At 59.9% G+C, this 19624-nt stretch overlaps 1 protein-coding gene across 1 annotated transcript in view; it reads right to left on the reverse strand.

The window, feature by feature from the left end:
- Nucleotides 1-14448: 14448 nt before the first annotated feature.
- GAK (cyclin G associated kinase) overlaps nucleotides 14449-19624 on the reverse strand; it is a 140798-nt gene continuing 135622 nt past the window's right edge. The window contains exons 25-28 of the mRNA XM_007955764.1: nucleotides 18548-18775; nucleotides 17600-17748; nucleotides 14776-14952; nucleotides 14449-14550 (exon numbers count right to left, since the gene is read on the reverse strand). Coding sequence (XP_007953955.1) covers nucleotides 14449-14550; nucleotides 14776-14952; nucleotides 17600-17748; nucleotides 18548-18775 — 656 coding nt within the window. The remainder of the gene's footprint in view (nucleotides 14551-14775; nucleotides 14953-17599; nucleotides 17749-18547; nucleotides 18776-19624) is intronic.

The following is a 19624-nucleotide window of genomic DNA, read 5'->3' on the forward strand; positions in this document are numbered from 1 at the left end:
CTCTAGGAGATATGGGGACAATGCCCACAAAGAAGGTGACGAGCCGTCACTGCTGCGTTGTACTGAGACACTCAAGCACTAACCTGAAGATTGCCAGTTCAAACCCACCTAGAGGCTCCGTGGAGGACAGGCCGGTGATCTGCTTCCGCAGAGATTACAGCCAGAACCTTAAGGGGCAGTGGGTTTATGTGGATGGGGAGGGACCGCTCAGGAAAGGATGAGAATGGTCGCCCAATGCGCAGAGTGGTATCACCGTCACTCACACGCTCATGCATACGCAGAGACTGTTGAACCGGGTGCTTCGTTGTACATGTTCTCAACAAGAACAAAACTTACAGCCAAGAAAGCCCCATGGAGCAGTCCTGATTCTTAACACGTGGGACCATCCCGAGTCAGAACCAAATGATGGCAGTTGGTTTGGTTTTTGATTTTGGCGGGATGATGAGACAGAGGGTGTTAACCAACAATTAGAAGATAAAGGTGGGAGCCAGGTAAAAAAACTAAAAACCAAACACACTGCCATTGAGACGGAGACTCATAGCAACTGCTCCTTAGGTTTCCCAGGCAGTATCACTACGGAAGTAGATTGCCCAACCTTCCTTCTGAGGAGTGGCTGGTGAGTTGTACCGCCAGCCTTCTGGTTAGCAGTCAAGTGCCTTAGGCACTATGCCACCAGAGCTCCTGGGAGCCAGTGGTCACTCCCCAGAAGGCCTTTATCTCCTGTGGGGGGCCGGCAGCCGCCTCTGAACACAGAACTAAGGACATAATTGTCCAGGGCCACATGAACCCTGGGGTTCAGAGAATCGAGTGACCTCTTTCCATGCCAGGTGTGGCAAGGATCTTTCAGCTGTGACAGCCCACGGGGACAGCTAGTGGGAGTTCAGTCTCGGGCCCTCTCTTGTCCCAGGCTCCCCTCAACCAGCAGATCAGGGGGTCACCCCTGGCTGTTAGAATCCAAAGCCTGACACATCCATGGAGCCCACAGCCTTGTCCGCAAATGGAATCACCAAGACTGGAGACCCAGCGTCCTCCATCCTGAGTGGGGATTACCCACTTGGCACAGCTGGGGGCTGGGAAGTGGGGTGGGCTCCCAGTGTGTCCACAGGGGCTCTGAGTGCATTCATCTGGGTGAAACGCTGAATGTCTCCTGGGAGCAGCACCGGCGACCTGCCGGCACGTTGGTCCACTGCCCACGGCTGGCTGCGGTTTTGCAGAGAGCTCGAGCATGGCCCTGCCGCCCATGTGCTCCGGAGCGTTGCAACTCCAACAAGAGTGCACTGGGGACCCTGTCCCTGGGAATTTAGGAGCCTGGAGATCGCCGGAGTCCAATGATCCACACGATGGAAGCAAACACAGCCTGTCAGTGAGAACTGGTTTTGTGATGCTGGCTGCAGACTTGGCAGGGGTGAGTGACACGTGAGTTCCAGGTGGGTGGGGCCAACAGCAGACAGGTCTTTGGGGAGGAGGGAGTGGGCTAGGGGTGCAGCCAGGTGCTTTCCAGGGCGTCTCAGGAACCTGTGTCCAGTGCTCAAAACATAGAGAAACTGGATGTCATGGTGGGAGGTCCCGGGCACCCACTCTGCACCCACCCCACCACTACCGCACTATCTCCAGGTGCCACTGCACCTGAGGGACTGCCCTGGGTCCTGTCCTGGGGAGGCTCTGGCCTGAGGCTCCAGCCTGTCCACGGAGGTGGGTGTGGCTGGGGTCGTGAGGGCAGAGAGGAAAGAGGGGGGCTGGAGCCAGCTCCCGAGAGACAGAGACAGACTTCACGGCCTTCCGGGCTCCACTGATCTTCTCGGAGCCTCTGCCTGCAGACAGGGCCCAGCCACGTCTGTCCATGGTCAGCTCTTAGGCTCCAAGCGGTTCCCTCCACCCAGTACATACTGTGGCCCTCGTCTCTGCTGTTCCAGCCACCGTGGCCCGCTTGCTGCACCTTGGAGGCCCAAGCTGTTCCCTGGCCTGGACCCCTACCCTCCCACTTCGTTTCATACCAGAGAGCCTTCCTCATCCTTCCCCATCCTTCCCCGAGTGCCCTTTGCTGGCTCCGGGGCCACTGCTTTCCACATCACACCCCACCTGCTCGGCCACCACGTCTGCCCCTGAGCCTGTCGGCGGCCTGACAGAAGCCATGCAGCGCCCACCCTGCCCCCCGCTCCTACCACCTTTCCTGCCTGGTCTTCTCCCGAGACCTGACTTTCTTCTAACACGCTGCCACCCAGTCCCTGACTCGGGGTGACCCCATGTGTGTCACAGCAGAAGTGTGCTCCCTGGGGGCGCCACAGAGTTTTTAGGGGCTCACGTTTTAGGAGTCGGGCTCGGGGCCTTTTGCGGAGGGGCTCTGGGTGACCTCGAGCTTTAGAGGTTAGCAGCTGAGCACGTAAGCAGTTTGCACCACCCGGGACTATGTGCGGTCTGTGTCCGGATAGAAGGGCCGGTGACTCTGCTGTCTTGTCACCAAACCTGGCTCAATGAAGGTGCTCTATGTTGAATGAATGAATGAATGAGTGAATGAATGATGGGCCCATCCCTTGGCATCAGGGCTCACCAAGGCACTGTTTCCAGAGCTGCTCCGGGGCCGTCTGCTGCAGGGACAATGAGTCAATGCCCCTGCGTTAAACGGTGCAGACCAGCCTGACTCTCGGGCCGGGAAGGCACGCGGCACCATGCCACCCTGCAGCGGACTCCTGTCTGCGCCAGGCCTGTGCCAGGTTCTCCTCCCCAACCCAGGGCTCTGGCCACGGCTGGCCCGGCTCAGGGACTCACTGTGTTGGTGGCTCGAGGCAGTGAGGGTGGGTTTCGGGGTGGGTCTGGGAGCTGGGCTGGGGGTGAGGCTGGCCTGGGACCAGGGCTGAGGGCAAATTAGGGGTGAGCCTGGGGGCAGAACTAGGAGCGGATCTGGGAACTCGGCTGAGGCTGGACTGGGGAGGTCCTGGCGTGGACCTGGGAAGGGCTTGGGCGAGGCCCCGGGGTGGGCGGCTTCGTGAAGACCACCCAGGTAAGAGCTCCCTCTCCTGCAGACTGTGGTGGGTGTGCAGCCAAGGCGTGTCCCAGCGGGCGCCCACCGCCGCCCCAGGCATCAGGATGGCCACGGCAACCCTGGCTGCGCCCGCGGTCGCCCAGGCCTGCTCGTCCCACCCCTGTGGCCACAGCGGCTTCAGCTTTCGTCCTGCTCCGCGGAGGCTCCGGGCTGCTCCAGGGGTTCCCGCCTCCGCTGCAGAGTCCAAAGATGGGAGAATCAGACGCCCACGTGCCGGCCCCCGCGGGTGGCGAGGGTCCCGGGGTGCAGCGGCCCACACGGAAGGGGGAGCAGATTCCCCAAGTTTCTGAGTTGCCGGGAGATGTGCCCAAGTTTCCACATGAAAAATTAAAAAACATAAAACCAAACTCACTGCCATTAAATCGATTCCGACTCAGTGATCCCTCCTTGGGTTTCTGAGGGGATAAATCTCTACGGAAGCAGGTTGTCCAGTCGTCCTTCTGTGGAGCGGCTGGTGGGTTTGAACTGCCAACCTTCTGGTTAGCACTCAGATCCTGAGGCACTACGCCACCAGAGCTCCCTACATTAACAATTAACACATTAAAATCTCAGAAGGCCGAGCTGGGGCGCGTCTTCCCTGCTCCTCCTGGCAAAGCCTGGGCAAGGGGTTCCAAGCGGCACCGAGGGTCCTCGTGGCCCCTCTCAGCAGGAGGGCTCTCTGCTGGACGCCCCCCAGTAGTGCTCGTCATGTTTCTAGTGACGGAGTGGCATTGAGCTTTTTGGATCTGTGAGTTCGCCATTGTCACGACATCAGTGAGTTTTTAGCCACTATTGCTTCCGATCTCTGTCCCGTCTCCCGCTGCCTCACTTCCTCCCACTTGCTCTGCGGCTCCCAGCGCACTTCCGTCGGGTCTCGCTCCCGGGTCCCTGAGCTTGTCTCCCACAGTCCTGCTGTGGTCAAGCCAGCACTGCCGAGCCCTCCTCGGCCATCCCCTCGGTCAGTCGCAGACCAGACAGTTCTGACTGGAACATTTTCACTGAAGCAGACTGCCAGCCCTTTCTTCCTAGGCCTGGAAGCCCCGCTGAAACCGGCTCAGTGTCCTAGCAACACGCAAGCCTCTCCTGACAGATGGGCGGGGCCCTTGAGGTGCCCCGGCCGGGAATGGAACCTGGGTCTTCCTCACGGCCAGAGAATCCTGCCACTGAACCTGCCGTTCATCCTGTCTGGTGTAATTTTCATCTTGGACCTCGTACTTTCCGTCTCTGGAAATTCTGTCTTTTTCATGTCCTCCGTGTCTGTCTGTAGTGTGCTAATGCTGTCAGGTACTTTCTGGAGCATATGGGATACACTTGAACAATGGCCTTACCGGTCTTCTCTGTTCTGTCTTCTTTGCTGTATGTCATCTTCCACCAGGTCTGTGGTGGTTAAGTTCGTGTGTCAACGTGGCTGGGCCTGGGTGAGTGGCTGGGCAGCTGAATGTAGTATTCCCCAAGATGAGACTGGTCATCAACTCCATGGTGGAATCTACTGGGAACAGCTGAGTAGCTGCCTTCGGGTATGTGGTCTGCTTCCCGTATATAAGGAGAAGCCTTGGGGAGTGGTCTCTAGCTTATGGCACGCTTGGACCCCGCATGTAGTTGTGTTCAGCAGTCTGCCATTCTCTGCTGACGCTGCGACTTTCAATGGACTTGAATTAATGGTCTGCCATGTGGTTTGGTAACATCAGGACTGTGCCGTTTTATTTGTCGACCTTGGGCTTGTTAGCCTCAGCAGCCAATAGCTGCCTGAGTGAAGAGATAGATGCCTCTAGTGTCAGTGGGCCGGGAGCAAGAGGCAGAGCTGAAGCCCAAGGTCAAGGGCTTTTACACAGCCCCTAGAGCCTGGCACTTTGAACTTGAACTTCTAGCCTCCTGAATTGTAGGAGAATAAACTCCTGTTTGTTAAGGCCATCCCATTGGTGGTATATTCATGTCGGAGCGGCACTAGGGAACCAGAGCAGGGTCCTATTTTCCTACCTCTTTGTATTTGTGGTAAGGAGCTCTGGTGCTATACTGTGCACGGCATTTGGCTGCTAACCCCAATGTCAGTGATTGAAACCACTGCTGCTCTGCGGAAGACGAGGCAGTCTGCTTCCATAAAGACTTACAGCCTAGAAAACCCAATGGGGGTCGCTATGAGTTGGCATTGCCTCGATGGCAGTGAGTTTGGTTTGGTTTGTGAATGCTGATCGTTCATGACTGGGTGCCAGGTATTTTCTGCCACTGGGGCTGACTATTTTCGCATCCCTTGAAACATACTTCGGCGTTGCTCTAGAACTCAGAGACGGGAACATGTGGTCTTTTGGAAGCTGCTTTGTACCTTTTGTGTTTGTTACCCAGGATTACCGTAACAACAGACCACGAAGTAGGGGACTTGAAAGAACAGAGGCTTATTCTCCTAATTCTAGAGCAGTATGCACTCAGGATGTCGGCAGGGCCCGAGAGGGGTCAGAGGCAGCCAGCAGGCAGAACCAGCATGACACCACAACGGTGCATCCGTGACCGCTGCTGCCGCACACACTCCCAACATCGCGGGCAGAGCCATCGTCACGGCGTGACATTCTGAAGGGAGAACACGGTGCCCAGTCTCTCGAGTCTCGTGTTTGGATGCCCGGAAGCTCTGTGCGCTAAAACGTGCAGGACATGCTAATGTGTGACGCGGAGGGGGCTGTGGGCCCAGGTGTCTTGAGAGGCTGCCCACCTACAGGACGTGCAGTGGGGCGTCAGGCTGTCCTGAGCACAAGAGGACAGCCTCTGACGGCCCCATCAAGAGCCATTGGGCCGGAGGTGACCTGACGCTTGTACTCAGGTGTGTGTCTGCAGGTCTGTGTGTCTGAGTCCATGGATCTGTGCACCTTCATGCCTGTGCGTGTCTGCATGCAGCTGTGCACATGTGTGCACTTCTGCGTGCACAGGGGCCCGTCTACATGCATGTGTGCTGTGTGTCCACCTGCAGAGCTGCAATGGGGGGGCCAGGTGTGTGAGCCTAAGTATGTCAGCCCTGGTGTGTTAAACCCATTTATGTCAGCCCAGGTGTATTAAGCCCAGGTGTGCAGGCCCAGGTGTGTAGGTGTAGGTGTGCAGGCTCACATGTATTAAGCCCAGGTGTATAAGTTCATGTGTGTAAGCCCTGGTGTGTAAAACCTTTTGTATTAAGCCCAGGTGTATTAAGCCCAGGTGCGTAGGTCCAGGTGTATTGATTTTCTTCTGGAATCAAGTCAGTTTGGACTTAGGTTTCTCTGATTGCACCCAAGACCCCCCCCACTTCACTCCTGAGGTCACACTCTATCTGTCCACTCAGGATTCTGTCTGTCCACTCAGGAAGTGCCTTCTCTGAACCCCACCCCAGTCCTCTTACCCCACTCACTGTCCAGAGATCCCCCCTCCCGCCAGCTTGGGGGCACTCCTGCGTGACCATAGCCCAGCCCCTCAAGGAGGGTCACCCCCCCCCCGAGTTGCTCACCTCATTGATCAACAGCCCACCCTGGGCCGCGACCTGGGGGCTGTGTCTCGTGGGGCTGCCCTCCCTGTGGGAGAGAAAAGCAAGCAAACCCTCTCAGGAGGACGGCAGAGAGGCTAGCTGAGCCCGAGGCCAGCTCCGCGTGGGGAAGAGAGGGTGGCAGGGTGTCCCGGTGGTCTTAGAGCCAGGGGCCTCTGTGAGTTGCTCGCAGAGTGACAGTAAGCTTTGGCAGAAGTGACAGGATGGTGTGCATTTTGAAGGCCCTTCTGGCTCCTGGTGCGCACCCTCTAGGTGGGAGGCAGCAGAGGCCAGAGAGGGTGACCGTCCACGAAGAGAGGGTGGGGCTTGGCCAGATAAGGCCATGAGCAGGGCTTGGACGCTGGTGTTTCTGGAAGGTGGTGCAGCAGGGTGTGCTCAGGGGCTGGGTGTCAAGTGTGGGGGCCCAAGGATGTCTGAGAGGTAAGGACGCCCTGCTCACCACTAGCGGGAGGGACAGGGAACGAGGAGGCCACAGGCCAAGTCAGACCTTCACACTCAGGCCAGGAACTGGAGACAAGGCCAGGCTTAGGGCCAATATGTGGGGCCCCTCAGTGTGGTGGTAGCCTTGAAGCTCACCCAGATTGTCCCCAGTGGCTGCCGGCAAAGAGGAGGGAGCCAGGGTCTCAGACTCCTGCCAGGGCACGGAGCAGTGAGATCAGGCGGCAGAGGGGAGCACGAGGACAGAAGTGTGGGGGCCCCAGAGAGGTGGGGTGCAGGTACCTCTCAGGAGTGAGCAGGTCACCAGCTGGACAGCACCGAAGAGGGGCCCCAGCGGCTGTCCACCCTTGGGTCTGTCCCAGCCCTCACCCAGGCTGGGGCGTGCCTCCTGGCCAGCATCCTGCCTCCAGCTTGCCCCTGGCCAGAATCTGGTCCCACTGCCTTTCCACACAGGGGACCATTTGCTACCCCCACAGCACTGTTGCCTGTCAGGGGTCCCTTGGGGCCAGCACCGCCAGGGACGCCCCACCCCCCTGCTTCCCCTGCCCAGCCTGGTGCCCCTCAGTGGCATCACCTCTGCCCAGCACGCCACCTCAGGCCCCACTAGGCAGGTGGGAGGGGTACAGGTCATGGCCTGAATTGTGTCCTCCCAAAATTCGTGTTGTGAATCCTAACCTAATGCCAGCGGTTATAATCCCATTCAGGAATAGGCTGTCTTTGTTATGCTAATGAGGCAAGGTTAGTGTGGGGTGTGTCTTGGGTCAGTCTCTTTTGAGATATAAAAGAGGTTAAACAAGCAAGTGAGAGAAGCCAGGTTGGGGAAGAGAGATGCCACGCCTGGGAGCAGAAGCTCAGAGACACAAAGGCCTTTCTCCAGAGTCAACAGAGGGAGAAAGCCTTCCCCTCCAGCCAGCGCCCTGAATCCAGACGTCTAGCCTCCTAACTCGAGGGAGCACATTTCAGCGTGTTCAAGTCCCCACTTGTGGTGTTTCTGTTACAGCAGCACTGGAGAACTGAGACAGCCTGGTGCCGGAATCAAGACTGTGATGTGAAAGCTCCAGGCCTATTTGGGTCGTTCATTATTTTTTAAAGAGTGGAACGCTAAAAATAGCAGCGGGTGCATAACAAATGTGAAGTCATTATTCTCTGGGAACACGGCCCTCCGCTGGGCCAGGGTTGGAGGGGGCTGCGCCACGTAGGCTGGGTGGCAGTCTATTTTTAGTCCACAAAGAAGACAGAGATGGGGACTGTCAAGACTCAGCTTCTTCAGGGGGGTGGGGGTCTTCCAAGGTCACAGCAGGGGGCAGGCCCCGATGTCCTTGGGGTCCCTGCATGGGGGCAGGTGGCAGGAGGGACATTGAGGAAGGGCTCGGCTGTCCAGGACCCGAGATGCCAGTCCCCACTGAGGCCGGATGGGTGGTGACAGGGCTGGGCCATGCCCCGGTCAGGGCCCCTGGTGTTGAGCTCCCCTGTGGGGTGCTGTGCCAGTTGCTGGGGGCAGGAAGATGTCAGCGCAGTACAGGGACAAAGGGATGGGGACAGTGGTCGAGGTGGGGAGGTCAGCACAGGGGCGCCTGGCCCTAAGCAGTTGTTGGTTCTCAACGGGGTGTGGCGGGGGTCCAGTATGAGGGTTGCAGAACCTTCCGGGGTTTCAAGAAGCAGCAGCAGGGGTGAGGGGAGCCAGGAGGCAGGGGTGAGTTACCCGTAAGTAAGGTAAGCACCAGCTGACTTAACTAATCTGTAGTGAATGATTTCACATTGGTTCCACGTGTTCGTTACAAATTAGTAACTAAGCACAGGTTTACTTATTGCTTATTGTGCCCCAGAGGGCACAGTCCAGTGGGTCGACAGATGCCGACAGGCCCTCCTGGCGCCCCGTCATTCCATCCTTCTGTCTGACACTAGGGGCCCACACAGAGCTCCTAGAGGGCCTGGAGGCTGGTAGAAGGTTCTGGTAGACTTAGGGGGAACTGCAGAGCCCTCCTCCAGGACCACTTCCTTCCTCTTGGGGATCCTAGCTCAGGTGTGTTGTCCCTGGTAGGGTCCCTCTCCCCTTCCCCCACTGAAACTGGGGGCCCATTCTAGCACCTGCACTGGGAACCTGGCTCCCTGTGAACACTGGAGGCTGGAGGAGGGCAGGGGCCCTCAGGGGATACTGGGTGGTGAAGGGGTTACTTGAGCTCCATCCCAACATCCTTGTTCCCCCAGGCCACCCCATCCCAGGCCCCTCTGGCCTTGCCTGCTCTTCACCCAACAGCAGCACCATCTGAGAACCTCACACCTCTTTAGGGGGCGTGCTTGAGGACTTGTCTTTGGTTCACTGGGGCCGCCCCCCGTGATGGGCCTGGAGGCCATGCAGGTGGGATAGGGATCAGCACCCCCTTGCTGACTGCCAGGGTCTGGAGCTTTAAAGAACCAGTTTATTGTCTCTGTCGGGAGGCTGGAAGTCCGAATCCACTGTGCCGGCTCCTTCTGAGGCTGAGATAGGAACTACCCCCTGGCTGCTCTCCCGGTTGCTGGTGGCTTCCAGCGGTTGCTCTGTGCTCCTTGTAGATGTTTCACGTGGCATCTTCCCCGGGTGGGACCCTGACTCCATGTCTGTTCACCCATTTAGAAGACCCTACTCAGAAGGGGTTTGGGCCCATCCTACACCGGTATGACTTAGTAACATCTTCAAAGACAGGCCATTTCCAAACAAGGCCCGCTCACAGGGACAGGGGTGAGGACGCCCACGTCTTTCTGGAGGGCACGATACGATCTGTAGAACCAAGGGCCTGCCTGCGTCCATGCCTGCGTCTGCCCCGGCACTGGGAACAAGTCTCCTCTGGGGGCAGACATCCTGTCTTCAGACGCACCTCGAGCGGAGGGTGAAACGTGGGAGTGGTCAGAAGCCGTCAGCTTGGTCCACCAGGGCCCCGCAAGCCAGGTGGCCATGGGGCAGGCCCAGCACCAGTGCCATCAGGTTCGTGGAATGTGGGCTGGGAGCCGCGGCTGGCAGCTCTGGGAAGTTCTTCGACTCCAGCCACTGTGGCCTCACCTGCCGTTCCCACTGAGAGATAGTGAAGATGCTCTTTTGGTCCAGGCAGGGAACACCTGTGGCGGTCTTGGAAAGCTGTTTGTGGGGCCTAGGGCCAGATGACCTGGCAGCTGGCCGAGGAGCTGCCCTGGGGCTGTGGCCAAGGCACCAGGTGCAGGAAGCTGCCCACTGTGGCCTCTGGTTTTTGCTTTCTCTGCAGCGAGGACTGGCGGCAGCGCCTCCTGGTACTCCCATACCCGCAGAGCACAGGGCTGCCCTACTGGGAGACCTGCAGCTGTGCCAACCTGTCACCAAGGGGCAGGGCAAGGCCAGCCCCTTCTGTGCCCTGCCCCCGCCCCCCAGCATGTCCCCAAAGGCTGAGCCTTGTTCTCTCCTTCCCACAGGACACATGCCTCTGTCAGCAGGGCAGAACCACAAGGTGGATCCACCCGTCCATTACATCCCCGAGCTGCCGTCCTCCAGCCGGCTCCCTGGCCCCAGCAGGAACCCCCGCCGGGAAGGAAGGGCCCCATCACCCAGGAGATGGACCAGGACACAGAGGGTGATGACGACAAGGAGGAAGGGGAGGAGGAGGAGGCCCCCAGATGGAAATGGCAGGGGATCGAGGCCGTTTTGAAGCTGCCCAGGAACACACAGAAGGTGCAAACAGGGATGGGAGAGCGGGAAAGATGGGGGTGGGGAGCAGGAAAGGAAGTGTAATGGACCACTTAACCCAGGATTTTGTCAGTGACAGCAGCAGAGCCCAGATGTCCTGACACACAGCTAGACAGACACCAGAGGGTCTTGTCCAAGCGAGTGGTAGCCTTTGCTCAGCTGTTTAGCTGGGTCAGGAGCTTCCTGCTGTCTGGCCGGTGCCCAGGTTCCTTGTAACGGAGCGTGGGGGTCTGAGCTCTAAAGGAACCTTGGATGTGGCCTTGCCTTCCAGCCTCAGGCACGTCAGCCACTGGTGGGTTCCCAAGAGTGAGCATCACTTGGGATGCACCGATTCATGGGCTGGGCTGGAGGCCCGAGAAGCAGTGAGGCCGGGCTATGGTCTGTGGTCTGGGCTGCAATCTGGAGATGTCAGAAGGCCGCCCCACCTTGAGGATCAAGCCATCTGTCATCTCCTGAGTGAGCAGTGGCACAGGGGTCCTTGGGGGGACCCAAGATCCAGGAGAACCCTGCTAGGCAGGTGTCTGGAAGCCAAGAGAAGGTGCCAGGGAAGATATGGGGCTGCCCAGAAGGAAACACTGCTTGTCAGTGCACTGAGGGTGGACGTAGCCAGACGATCCCCTCAGCACCCCAGCCCAGCCCACAGGCAGGTGGGCAGGCCCAGGTTTTCAGGCCGTGGCTGGGGCCGCGGTGCCCAGTGCTGGAGGTCACGGCCTGCAGGAGAGGCTGTGAGGCTGCCAGGATGAGGGGTGCTGGGAGGCTGGTGGCAAAGCCAGAACGCGGCTCTGCAGGGGGCAGGTCTCTAAAGTGAAAGGCATCCTCGCGGGTGTGAAAGGTGACACAGGCCAAGGGCAGAAGATGGGGTGACAGGGCCGGTCTGAGGTGCCCCCATCCAATCGCGCAAGAAACAAAGCTGACGGGGTGGAGCTGAGACGCCGAGCCCGCCGCCCACCCGTGCAAGCCAGCGTGTGGAATGTGAGTGAATGTGTGTGAACGCATGTGCCGGTATATGCATGTGTGAATTCGAGTGACGTGTTTGCATGTGCACACATGACTGCATGTATGTGTGAGCGTGTCTAGGGCAGCGTGTGTGTATGTGGGGTCTCCTCTCTGTCCCTGCTCACTCTGATGAGGAGGCAGGAGGCCCAGGCAAGGTGAGTGCGTCCAGTAAGCAGCCGCCCGCTGCTCGCGAGGTGGCCGCTCCAGCCGCTTGGGCCCGACCTCACGACCTCCTCTCTTCCAGCTCAGGCCTGGCAGGCCTGCTGGGACCACCTCCCACAGCCCCTGCCTCCCCTGGCTGTCCCCCTGCCCTCCTGGCTTCTGTTTCCGCAGCAGCTGGACCGACCTGTCAGACAAGGACGACGAAGTCCTGCACACACGGGCTCCCAGCTCCCTCCGTCACAGTAAAGCCCTGGGCCCCTCCCCCAGGCCTGCTGGCAGTCCACCCCCACCCCAGCCTTCTTTTCCTATCCTGGCCACCACTTTCTGACCTGCTCCATAACCACGGCCATTTTCTGGGGCTGTGTGCCCCACATCGTGGGGAGGAGTTGGGCCAGCAGAGGGGGGCTCTGCGGAAAGCACGTGGCCGGGCTCAGCCAGCCTCGGGGTGGTTGTCACCTGTCCCCCACAGGACACTCGACAGCAAAGCCTTTCTGAAGGAGCTCCCCAACTAGGGTCACTGATGCACTAAACCTCCCCTCACTGCGCATGCACACTGTTCACAGCGCACACAGCGCCAGATGGTTTCTGACGGAAGCCTGTCAGGAGTGCGCTCACCACCAAGGAAGCCTGACCCACAGCTGCGTGGCCAGGGAGGCGTCGAGGGACGGGATTCTCCCTGCCTGCAGGCCCCCTTCCGCCACACGCCCCCCCCCCCCCGTGTGGACCAAGCTCCTGACAGGCCCCACCCGCACACATGAACTCGACAGCTCACACTGCAGGCAGGAACACACGGGCCCCTGCCGGCATGCAGCGGAGGCCTTTCGGGGGCCACACCATAGTCTCCACCACGATGAGGTGCAGGCAGTCTAAAGGGCCAGCGCCAGCCTGGAACTGCCTCCCTCCGGCCCAGCTCCTGGGGGTGGGGACGGGCTCAGCAGCAACGGGTTGAGTCCCCGGTAGGTGGGCAGGAGGGTCTGCTGCCAAGGCCCTGTAGGGAGCTGTGCTCTGGGCAGGCGGTGGGCTGCCCAGCGTGGCCTCGGCCCAGGTACCCCAACTCCACCGCTGGGCGTCTTGACACTCTCTAGAGACCTCAACCTCCCCAGGTCCCAGGAGGGCAGTGGCGGGCACTCTGCAGAGGTCCCTGCCCAGACACCCTCAGGCTGCGCGGGGCAGTCTCATTACGACCAAACCTGTGTCCAATCCCTGTCTTCACTGGGCTTTGACCAGGTCCCCTAACCACACTAGAGTGACCCCGGTCACGGGGATCCTCAGGTTTCTGGTCCCACGGGACCTCCAGCAGCAGGCTTTTAATTTTAAAACGCTTTAAATTCTCTGAACTATACACCCTGGGGCCCCACGTTGCCCAGGCCTCAGGAAGGCTGGGCAGGCGCGAAGGGTGTGGAGGTGGCGGCTCTCCACGCCCACGCTTCCCTCTGCTGCTGCAGTTATGAGGGCAGGGTGTGTCCTCACAGGGGCCACCACGGCAGGCCACCTGCGCCCACCCCACCAGCATCTGGTGTCCCGATGTTGTAAGCTCGTCACCGCACTCACCTGCTTGTTCCAACCTCGGCCCCTCTGCAGTGCACGGTGCTCTGTCTGGGGCTGCCGCTCCGTGTAGCAGTGCCAATTGCATGACTGCCGTTCCTTTGTGGGTCCAGGGTCCAGCCTTCCGGCTGCAGGTGCTTGCCACTGGGCCGAGCACTTCCTGGCTGCAATGACCCGGCTGCCCCACCTGTGACAGGTGCCTGGCCAAGCCTGCGGTTCAGAGCCAGCGGCCTTCCCGCTGTTCCCCGAGTTCCTGGTGGCTAGAGAGGGGTGGCCCACATTCCAGAAGGGGCACCCTGGGTGGGTGCCAATGCTCCTGGCCGAGCACCCACAGCTTCCTCTCCACCCACTGTCCAAATCTTCCTTCAAAAAAATGCTTGGACAGGCAGGCTGCCCACTGCGTGCAAGGACAGGCCTCTGGCACTGGAACTGGGCCTGTGCGTCCGTGATGGATGGGACGGTGACGGGGGCAGTTAGTGCAGTGGGAACGATGAGGGGGCGGGTGCAAGACCATCAACTCGTGGAGGCACAGGGCCCCAAGGATTACAGGGTCACAGTGACAGTGCCTCGGGCGGGCACTGCAGCTGGCTGGGCCTGGGAAGAGCTCCGAGTGCTGCCCGCCAGGCCTAGCCTCTCACGGGAACCATGGGCCAGTGAGTGTCAACCACTCTGGAAACGTCGGAAGATAATTTCGTCATCAGAAAATAGTTTAATTATGTACAGAACGATCATCAGACAGATTACATAAAACCAGATGCAAATGTACACCTTCTGATTCAAGAAAAGGCGGTGCGCTCAGCAGACGCGCGCCCGGCATGGAGCCACCGTTCTCGGTGAGTGACTGTCACTGACACCAAAATAAATCACAAACCGTGGAAACAGTGAGAGGAGCATAAATCAACACTTTCCTTTGGGACGAGAAAGAGACAATCGCAACGTGAACAGAAGCCGTGGTCTGGAACGGCTCGCCCTCCTGCCCGCGGCCTGACCCGTCGCCAGACGCGGGGCCTCCTCACGGGAGGTGGGGCCGACCGGGGCACTGCCCGCGGCGCTGGTGGGCCTGGCTGCTCCCACGCGTGCAGCCCCTGTCCTTGCGGCTCAGAAGAGGGCCCGGGAGCCCTGGTTCTCAAACTCGGCCCAGGCGTCGCTCAGTTCCATGAATATCATCTTGGCGTGCTGCTCGTAGGGCTGCCCTGCGGCCTGCAGGTGAGAGGCGGCATCAGGGCGGCGCCCGGCCACTCTGCCAACTGCACACCCGTCAGGGACAGCGCCACATGCCTGTCCTCAACCAGGCCTGGGGAGCACCCAGGACGGCATGACCGAGCCCCCCCAAGGAAGCCCCTCCAGAGGATGGAGCAGGGGGCGGCCGCCCCGTGGCCCAGGGTGTGGGTGTGGCTGCACAGGAGGGCCACCCGCCCCGCGCACCTTGTCGGGGTGAACCACCAACACAGCCCGGCGGTAGTGTTTCTTCACCTGGCCGGGCGTCACCAGGTCAGCCATGCCCACAGGCGTCCAGCGGCCCTCGCCGTCCCAGAGCACCGTGTGCAGCGTGGACAGCAGTGCCCGGATGTTCCGCTCCTTGCCCTCGATCCAGTCGAGGAGCTGGGGGGACACACACAGGTGGGCTCGGGCACCCACATGCCCTGAGGCCAGAACGGCCCTGCTGCAGGGCACTGGCACCAGTCACTGCAGCTGGGACCCGAGGCCCGTGAGCACCACACTCCACTCCAGTCCCCAAGGTGCTGCCTGCGCGTGCTCTCGTCTCCCCGTTTCCCACAGGAGTGTGGAGGCAGGGCGCCTGCGCACGCTCTCGCCTTGTGCCCCATCTCCAGGGCCATCTCCCGCAGGGGTGTGGAGGCGAGGCACTGCTTTCGGGTCTGGCGCTGCACCCTGCACCCCTTCTTGGTCATCCACATGGGCCACCACAGAAGAAGTGGTCCCTGTGGGGGCAGGTGTCTCCAGAGACTCTCAACTGCTCCATGGACGCTCCCCTGGCTCTTGCTTTCAGCAAGGTGGAGGCAGGGTCGCAGGCCCACAGACGAGACCCACAGGGGAGCTCACGGGCCCTGAGAGTGGCCGGGAACCAACTGCTGCCAGCCCCTGTGTGAGACCTTCTTCATGCTGCTAAGCCCACCCCAGCTGACTGTCACATGCTGCACCAGTCACCCGTGGGGTGTGTAAAAGCCGGGCCATTCCCCTTGGCCCCGCGCCATGCTGGGCACCGCCTCACTCTGCCCATCTCCGCCTGGCACCCTGATACCCAGCTGGATGTCCCCAGCACCCAGTGCAGCCCTTGTTATTGCAAAGCCACAGCGTCAACCCACTTGGCAGATGGGGGACAGACGCTCGCCCTCGGTCCACTGAGAAGGAGGCCCGGCCTAAGGTGCCTCCCGTGAGGCAGGGGTTGCAGCCGGGTGTGCCGTGTTGCAGAGGGCAGCCATCACCAGCAGTGATGCTCATGGCAGCTAGCAGATCCCTGTGCGCGTGGGGCATGACCCTGGAATCCAGCTCTAGGCCCGAGAATTAGAAAGCCTGGTGCCAAGCCCAAGGCTGTACACGTATTAGGGGTCCCTATTGGACCCGCCCCAGTAGACCTTCCACCAGGCTCCTCCTCAAGGAGGGCCGAGGTGCTCATGTCTGATGCCGGGGTAGACCCTGTCCATGTGCCCTCCTCAGCTCCCCCCACCTGGTCTCTCAGCTGTGGGTGTCCTTGTGACGGCCCCTCTGCACTGCCCTCCTCTGTCAAGGTCCCATGGCTCCCGTCTCTCACCCTGAGGATGGCCTGGGGCCTCCTTCCAAGTGGAGGCTTTCCCTGCCTCGTCTGCTTGACCAGGCCCTGCACGGTCCACACAGGTTCCCTGGGACCCGAGGACACAGACATCCTGTCTGCTTTCCTACTCACGCTGGGCTCCTGGGACACCAATGTCTGTTCTCTTTCCTACTCATGTGGCTCCCGGGACGCTGACGTCCGTTCTCTTTCCTATACACGCCTGGGCTCCCGGGATACAGATGCCCTGTGCCCTCTCTTGTTCACACCCAGGCTCCCAGGACACAGACATCCTGTCCTGTTTCCTACTCTGGCCCAGGCTCCCAGGACACAGACGCCCTCTTGTTCACACATGGGCTCCCGGGATGCAGATACCTGGGCTCCTGGAACGCAGATGCCCTGCCACTCACATCTGGGCCCCTGGACACAGACATCCCCCAGCCTCTTCTGCTCACATCTGGGACACTGATGTCCCTGTCCCCTCATCCACTCACACCTTGGTCCCTGAAACACAGCTGTCCCCAGCCCCTCTCCCACTCACAGTGCATCTCAGGTGGCCTGGGTGTGAGTGGTAGAGCGGCTGGGACGTGAGCCATCACCCTGCCCTCCACTGTTCTCAGGCCCAGTGTGTTCCAGGGCAGGGGCGTCTCGGTGCGTGGGAGCAGCACCTGCCAGGGCGCACCCAGCACTCTTTCTACACCTGAGGGGATGAGACCAAGCTGCCCGAGGGGGAGGAGGGGAGATAGTGACACTGTGTGTGTGGGGAGGGGGAGGGGGGGCACAGTGACACTGGGGGGGCACACAGTGATGCCATGAGGGGCGGGGGTGCAGGACAGCAGTGACACTGTGGGAGAGGGCCCAGTGATGCTGTGTGTGTGGGGTCCCAGTGATGTTATGAGGGGTATGGGGGACAGCAGGGACAGGGTGGTGGGCCCAGTGATGGGGCCCAGTGAGGGGCCCACGGGGACAGGGCAGCAGTGATGGGTGAGGACACAGTAGTGCACGGTAGGATGGCAGGAGCAGTGCCTGGCGGCCGTTCCTGCCAGGAAGCAGACCCATGAGGCCCTGAGCCAGCCTCACAACCCTGGGCGCGGGCGAGGGGGGTGCTCCTGGGAACAAGGGCCCAGCCACTGTTCCTGGACACCCCCAGCTTTCCTCCTGTCTCCCGGCACCATCTGTGCAGCCTCTGCGAAAGCACAGCTTCCCTCCAGGAAGACGGCTTACGCTGTGAGACCCTGCAGGACGGCAGCCACCATCCCGTGGGCCAAGCCCACTGCACGGGTCAGCAAAGCGAAGGTGCCCTGGCTGGAGATGCCCTCCCTGCTCTGGCTCCAGCCTGCAGAATGCCTGGAGGGCACCCGGCCCGAGGCGTCCATCAGCACAGGCCCCCCTTGCCACGCCCACCTGGACCACCGGGATGCCTCCTGGTCCTGTGGCCCTAACTGACAGGGGCTGGGGCAGAGCAGGGTGGACACATCGTACCTTGAGCTTGAGTGGGTCCGTGTCCTTGGCCAGCTCTTGCTTGCGCATCTCAGCAATGGTCTTTGGTCCTTTTTTGTCAGATTTAGAGGGAAAGCCTTCATTGGGCAGCAGGTCTTCAAAGTCATTTTCTGAAACTTTTGCCTTTTGACCTGGAAGAGAAGGAAAGTTTATGAGAGGCGTCCACGTGGCGTGTTCATGCCTCCCTCCCATTTTCTCCCCCAGGAGAAGACTCATGGCCCCAAAAGGTGCAAAGCTGTCCCTATGCTACCAGGAAAGGAAAAAGAAAACATGGGGTTCCTGAAGGTGGCTGGCCAGTCTCTTTCTGAGAGGAGACCAGGAGGCGGCTCCCTACGATGCATCTGTCTCACCAGGTCAAGCAGTACATGGATGAGAGCTGGGGGGCGGCCTGAAGGCAGGACCACAAAGAATACCACTCGGGGGCCCCAGACAACCCACAGCTCCAGGCTGGTCTCGCTTGTCTTCCCAGCTGGAAAGGACACAGGACCCCAGGAGTCAGCTGGCAGCTCACCTGGAGACAGATGGACTTAATGCAGGGAAGGACATCGAAGGTGACCTTCCCATGGTGACAAGTACCACAGTGGCTGGGCCTGGGCTTGGGGGCTGTGGACTGGAAGTCCAGCAGCCCCAGGGCAGGAGGGCAGGCTGGTCCTGAAGCAGGTTCCTGAGGGCCACCCCCCGACTTCACCCTTTGCCCTGAGGATGCAGGGGGCTCTCCCTGCCTGCACCCTTCACCCCCAGCCAGTCTCAGGTGCAGGAAGACCCTCAGGAGACTCGCAGCACAAACCATCTCCCTTCCAACTGACAGTGGCAGACGGGTTTGTCTGGTTCAAACCTGCCTTCGCAGGCTGGCCTGAATGGCAGGAAATGGAACCCCATCCTCCTGTGACCACGTAGGGCCAGCTTCACGGAGAAAGACGGCTGACTCACCGAAACTGGGGGTGCGAACACCCCTCTCCTCACGGCCCCCAATTACGCTGAACTTCGGGTAGTTGGGCCTCAGCTGTGGGCAGGCTTTGGTAGAGGGTGGCTTGACCTGGGGGGACCAGGAGGTGCCCTGGGCGGAGGATCGGCTTGCCTGCCAGGAGCTGCCACCACCCTTGGGAGGTGGGGCTGTCTTGGGAATGAAGCCACCTGGAGGGAACCCGCTGGGCGTGCCTGAGGAGACAGTGCAGGGGCAGGTCAGGGGCCGAGAGCGTGTCAGCTGCCAGGGCCAGTTAAATACAGCATACAACACACAAGTGTGCGTCAGCACTTTAAACAGAAGTTTACAGAATCCACCAGGGCCACTCCAGTCAGTCAAGAGTCACCAAGTTGGAGTTCCGGTAAAATGGTGGAATAGGTACAAAGACTGCACAGACCCTCTTCAATAAAGAAAAGGGGAACCAATTAACACAGATACAGATAATCCTGGACCCTTGAGCCTTGAAGGGAAGGACATAGAAAGTAGGCTAAACTCCAACTAGCAGAAGAATTTGCAGGAAAACACCAAAAAAGGAGACATACAGAGCTGCGGTCTGGCAGCTATCCTGATGGCACAGACAGCTTGGATATTGCACAGTGGTGGCAGGACCTAAGAATTAACCTGAAAATCAGCCCCGCTAGCCAGGGACTGCATGGAGGACTGCTCTGGTGGCTGGGAATAAAAAGGTGAAGCTGTGGAGAGGAAGGCAGGCTGAGCTGTGGACGTTTCTCTGTCCAGAGGGCACAGCCATCTTGAATGTTTATAAGTGGCTTGACCATTATGGATATTTAAAGTGACAGTGTTCTCCTAGATTCCAGGGACTTAAGAACAGGCTCCACTTGCCAGTAACCCCAAGGACATTCTGGACTCAGACGACTGGAAAGGATTGAAATTCCCCTTGTTACTTTCATACCCCAAACCCTCTTGGTGAACGGAGGTGTGGCCATCCCTCACTACTACCCACTTTCTGAGCCAGCAGGAATTCCGGATGGAGCCTGGGTGCGCTGCCCCACCCTGCCTCAAAGTGTTTTTTTTTTTTTTTT

This window comes from Orycteropus afer, unplaced genomic scaffold (genome assembly GCF_000298275.1).
Source record: "Orycteropus afer afer isolate SDZICR_OR568_19922 unplaced genomic scaffold, OryAfe1.0 scaffold00539, whole genome shotgun sequence".
Taxonomy (NCBI): domain Eukaryota; kingdom Metazoa; phylum Chordata; class Mammalia; order Tubulidentata; family Orycteropodidae; genus Orycteropus; species Orycteropus afer.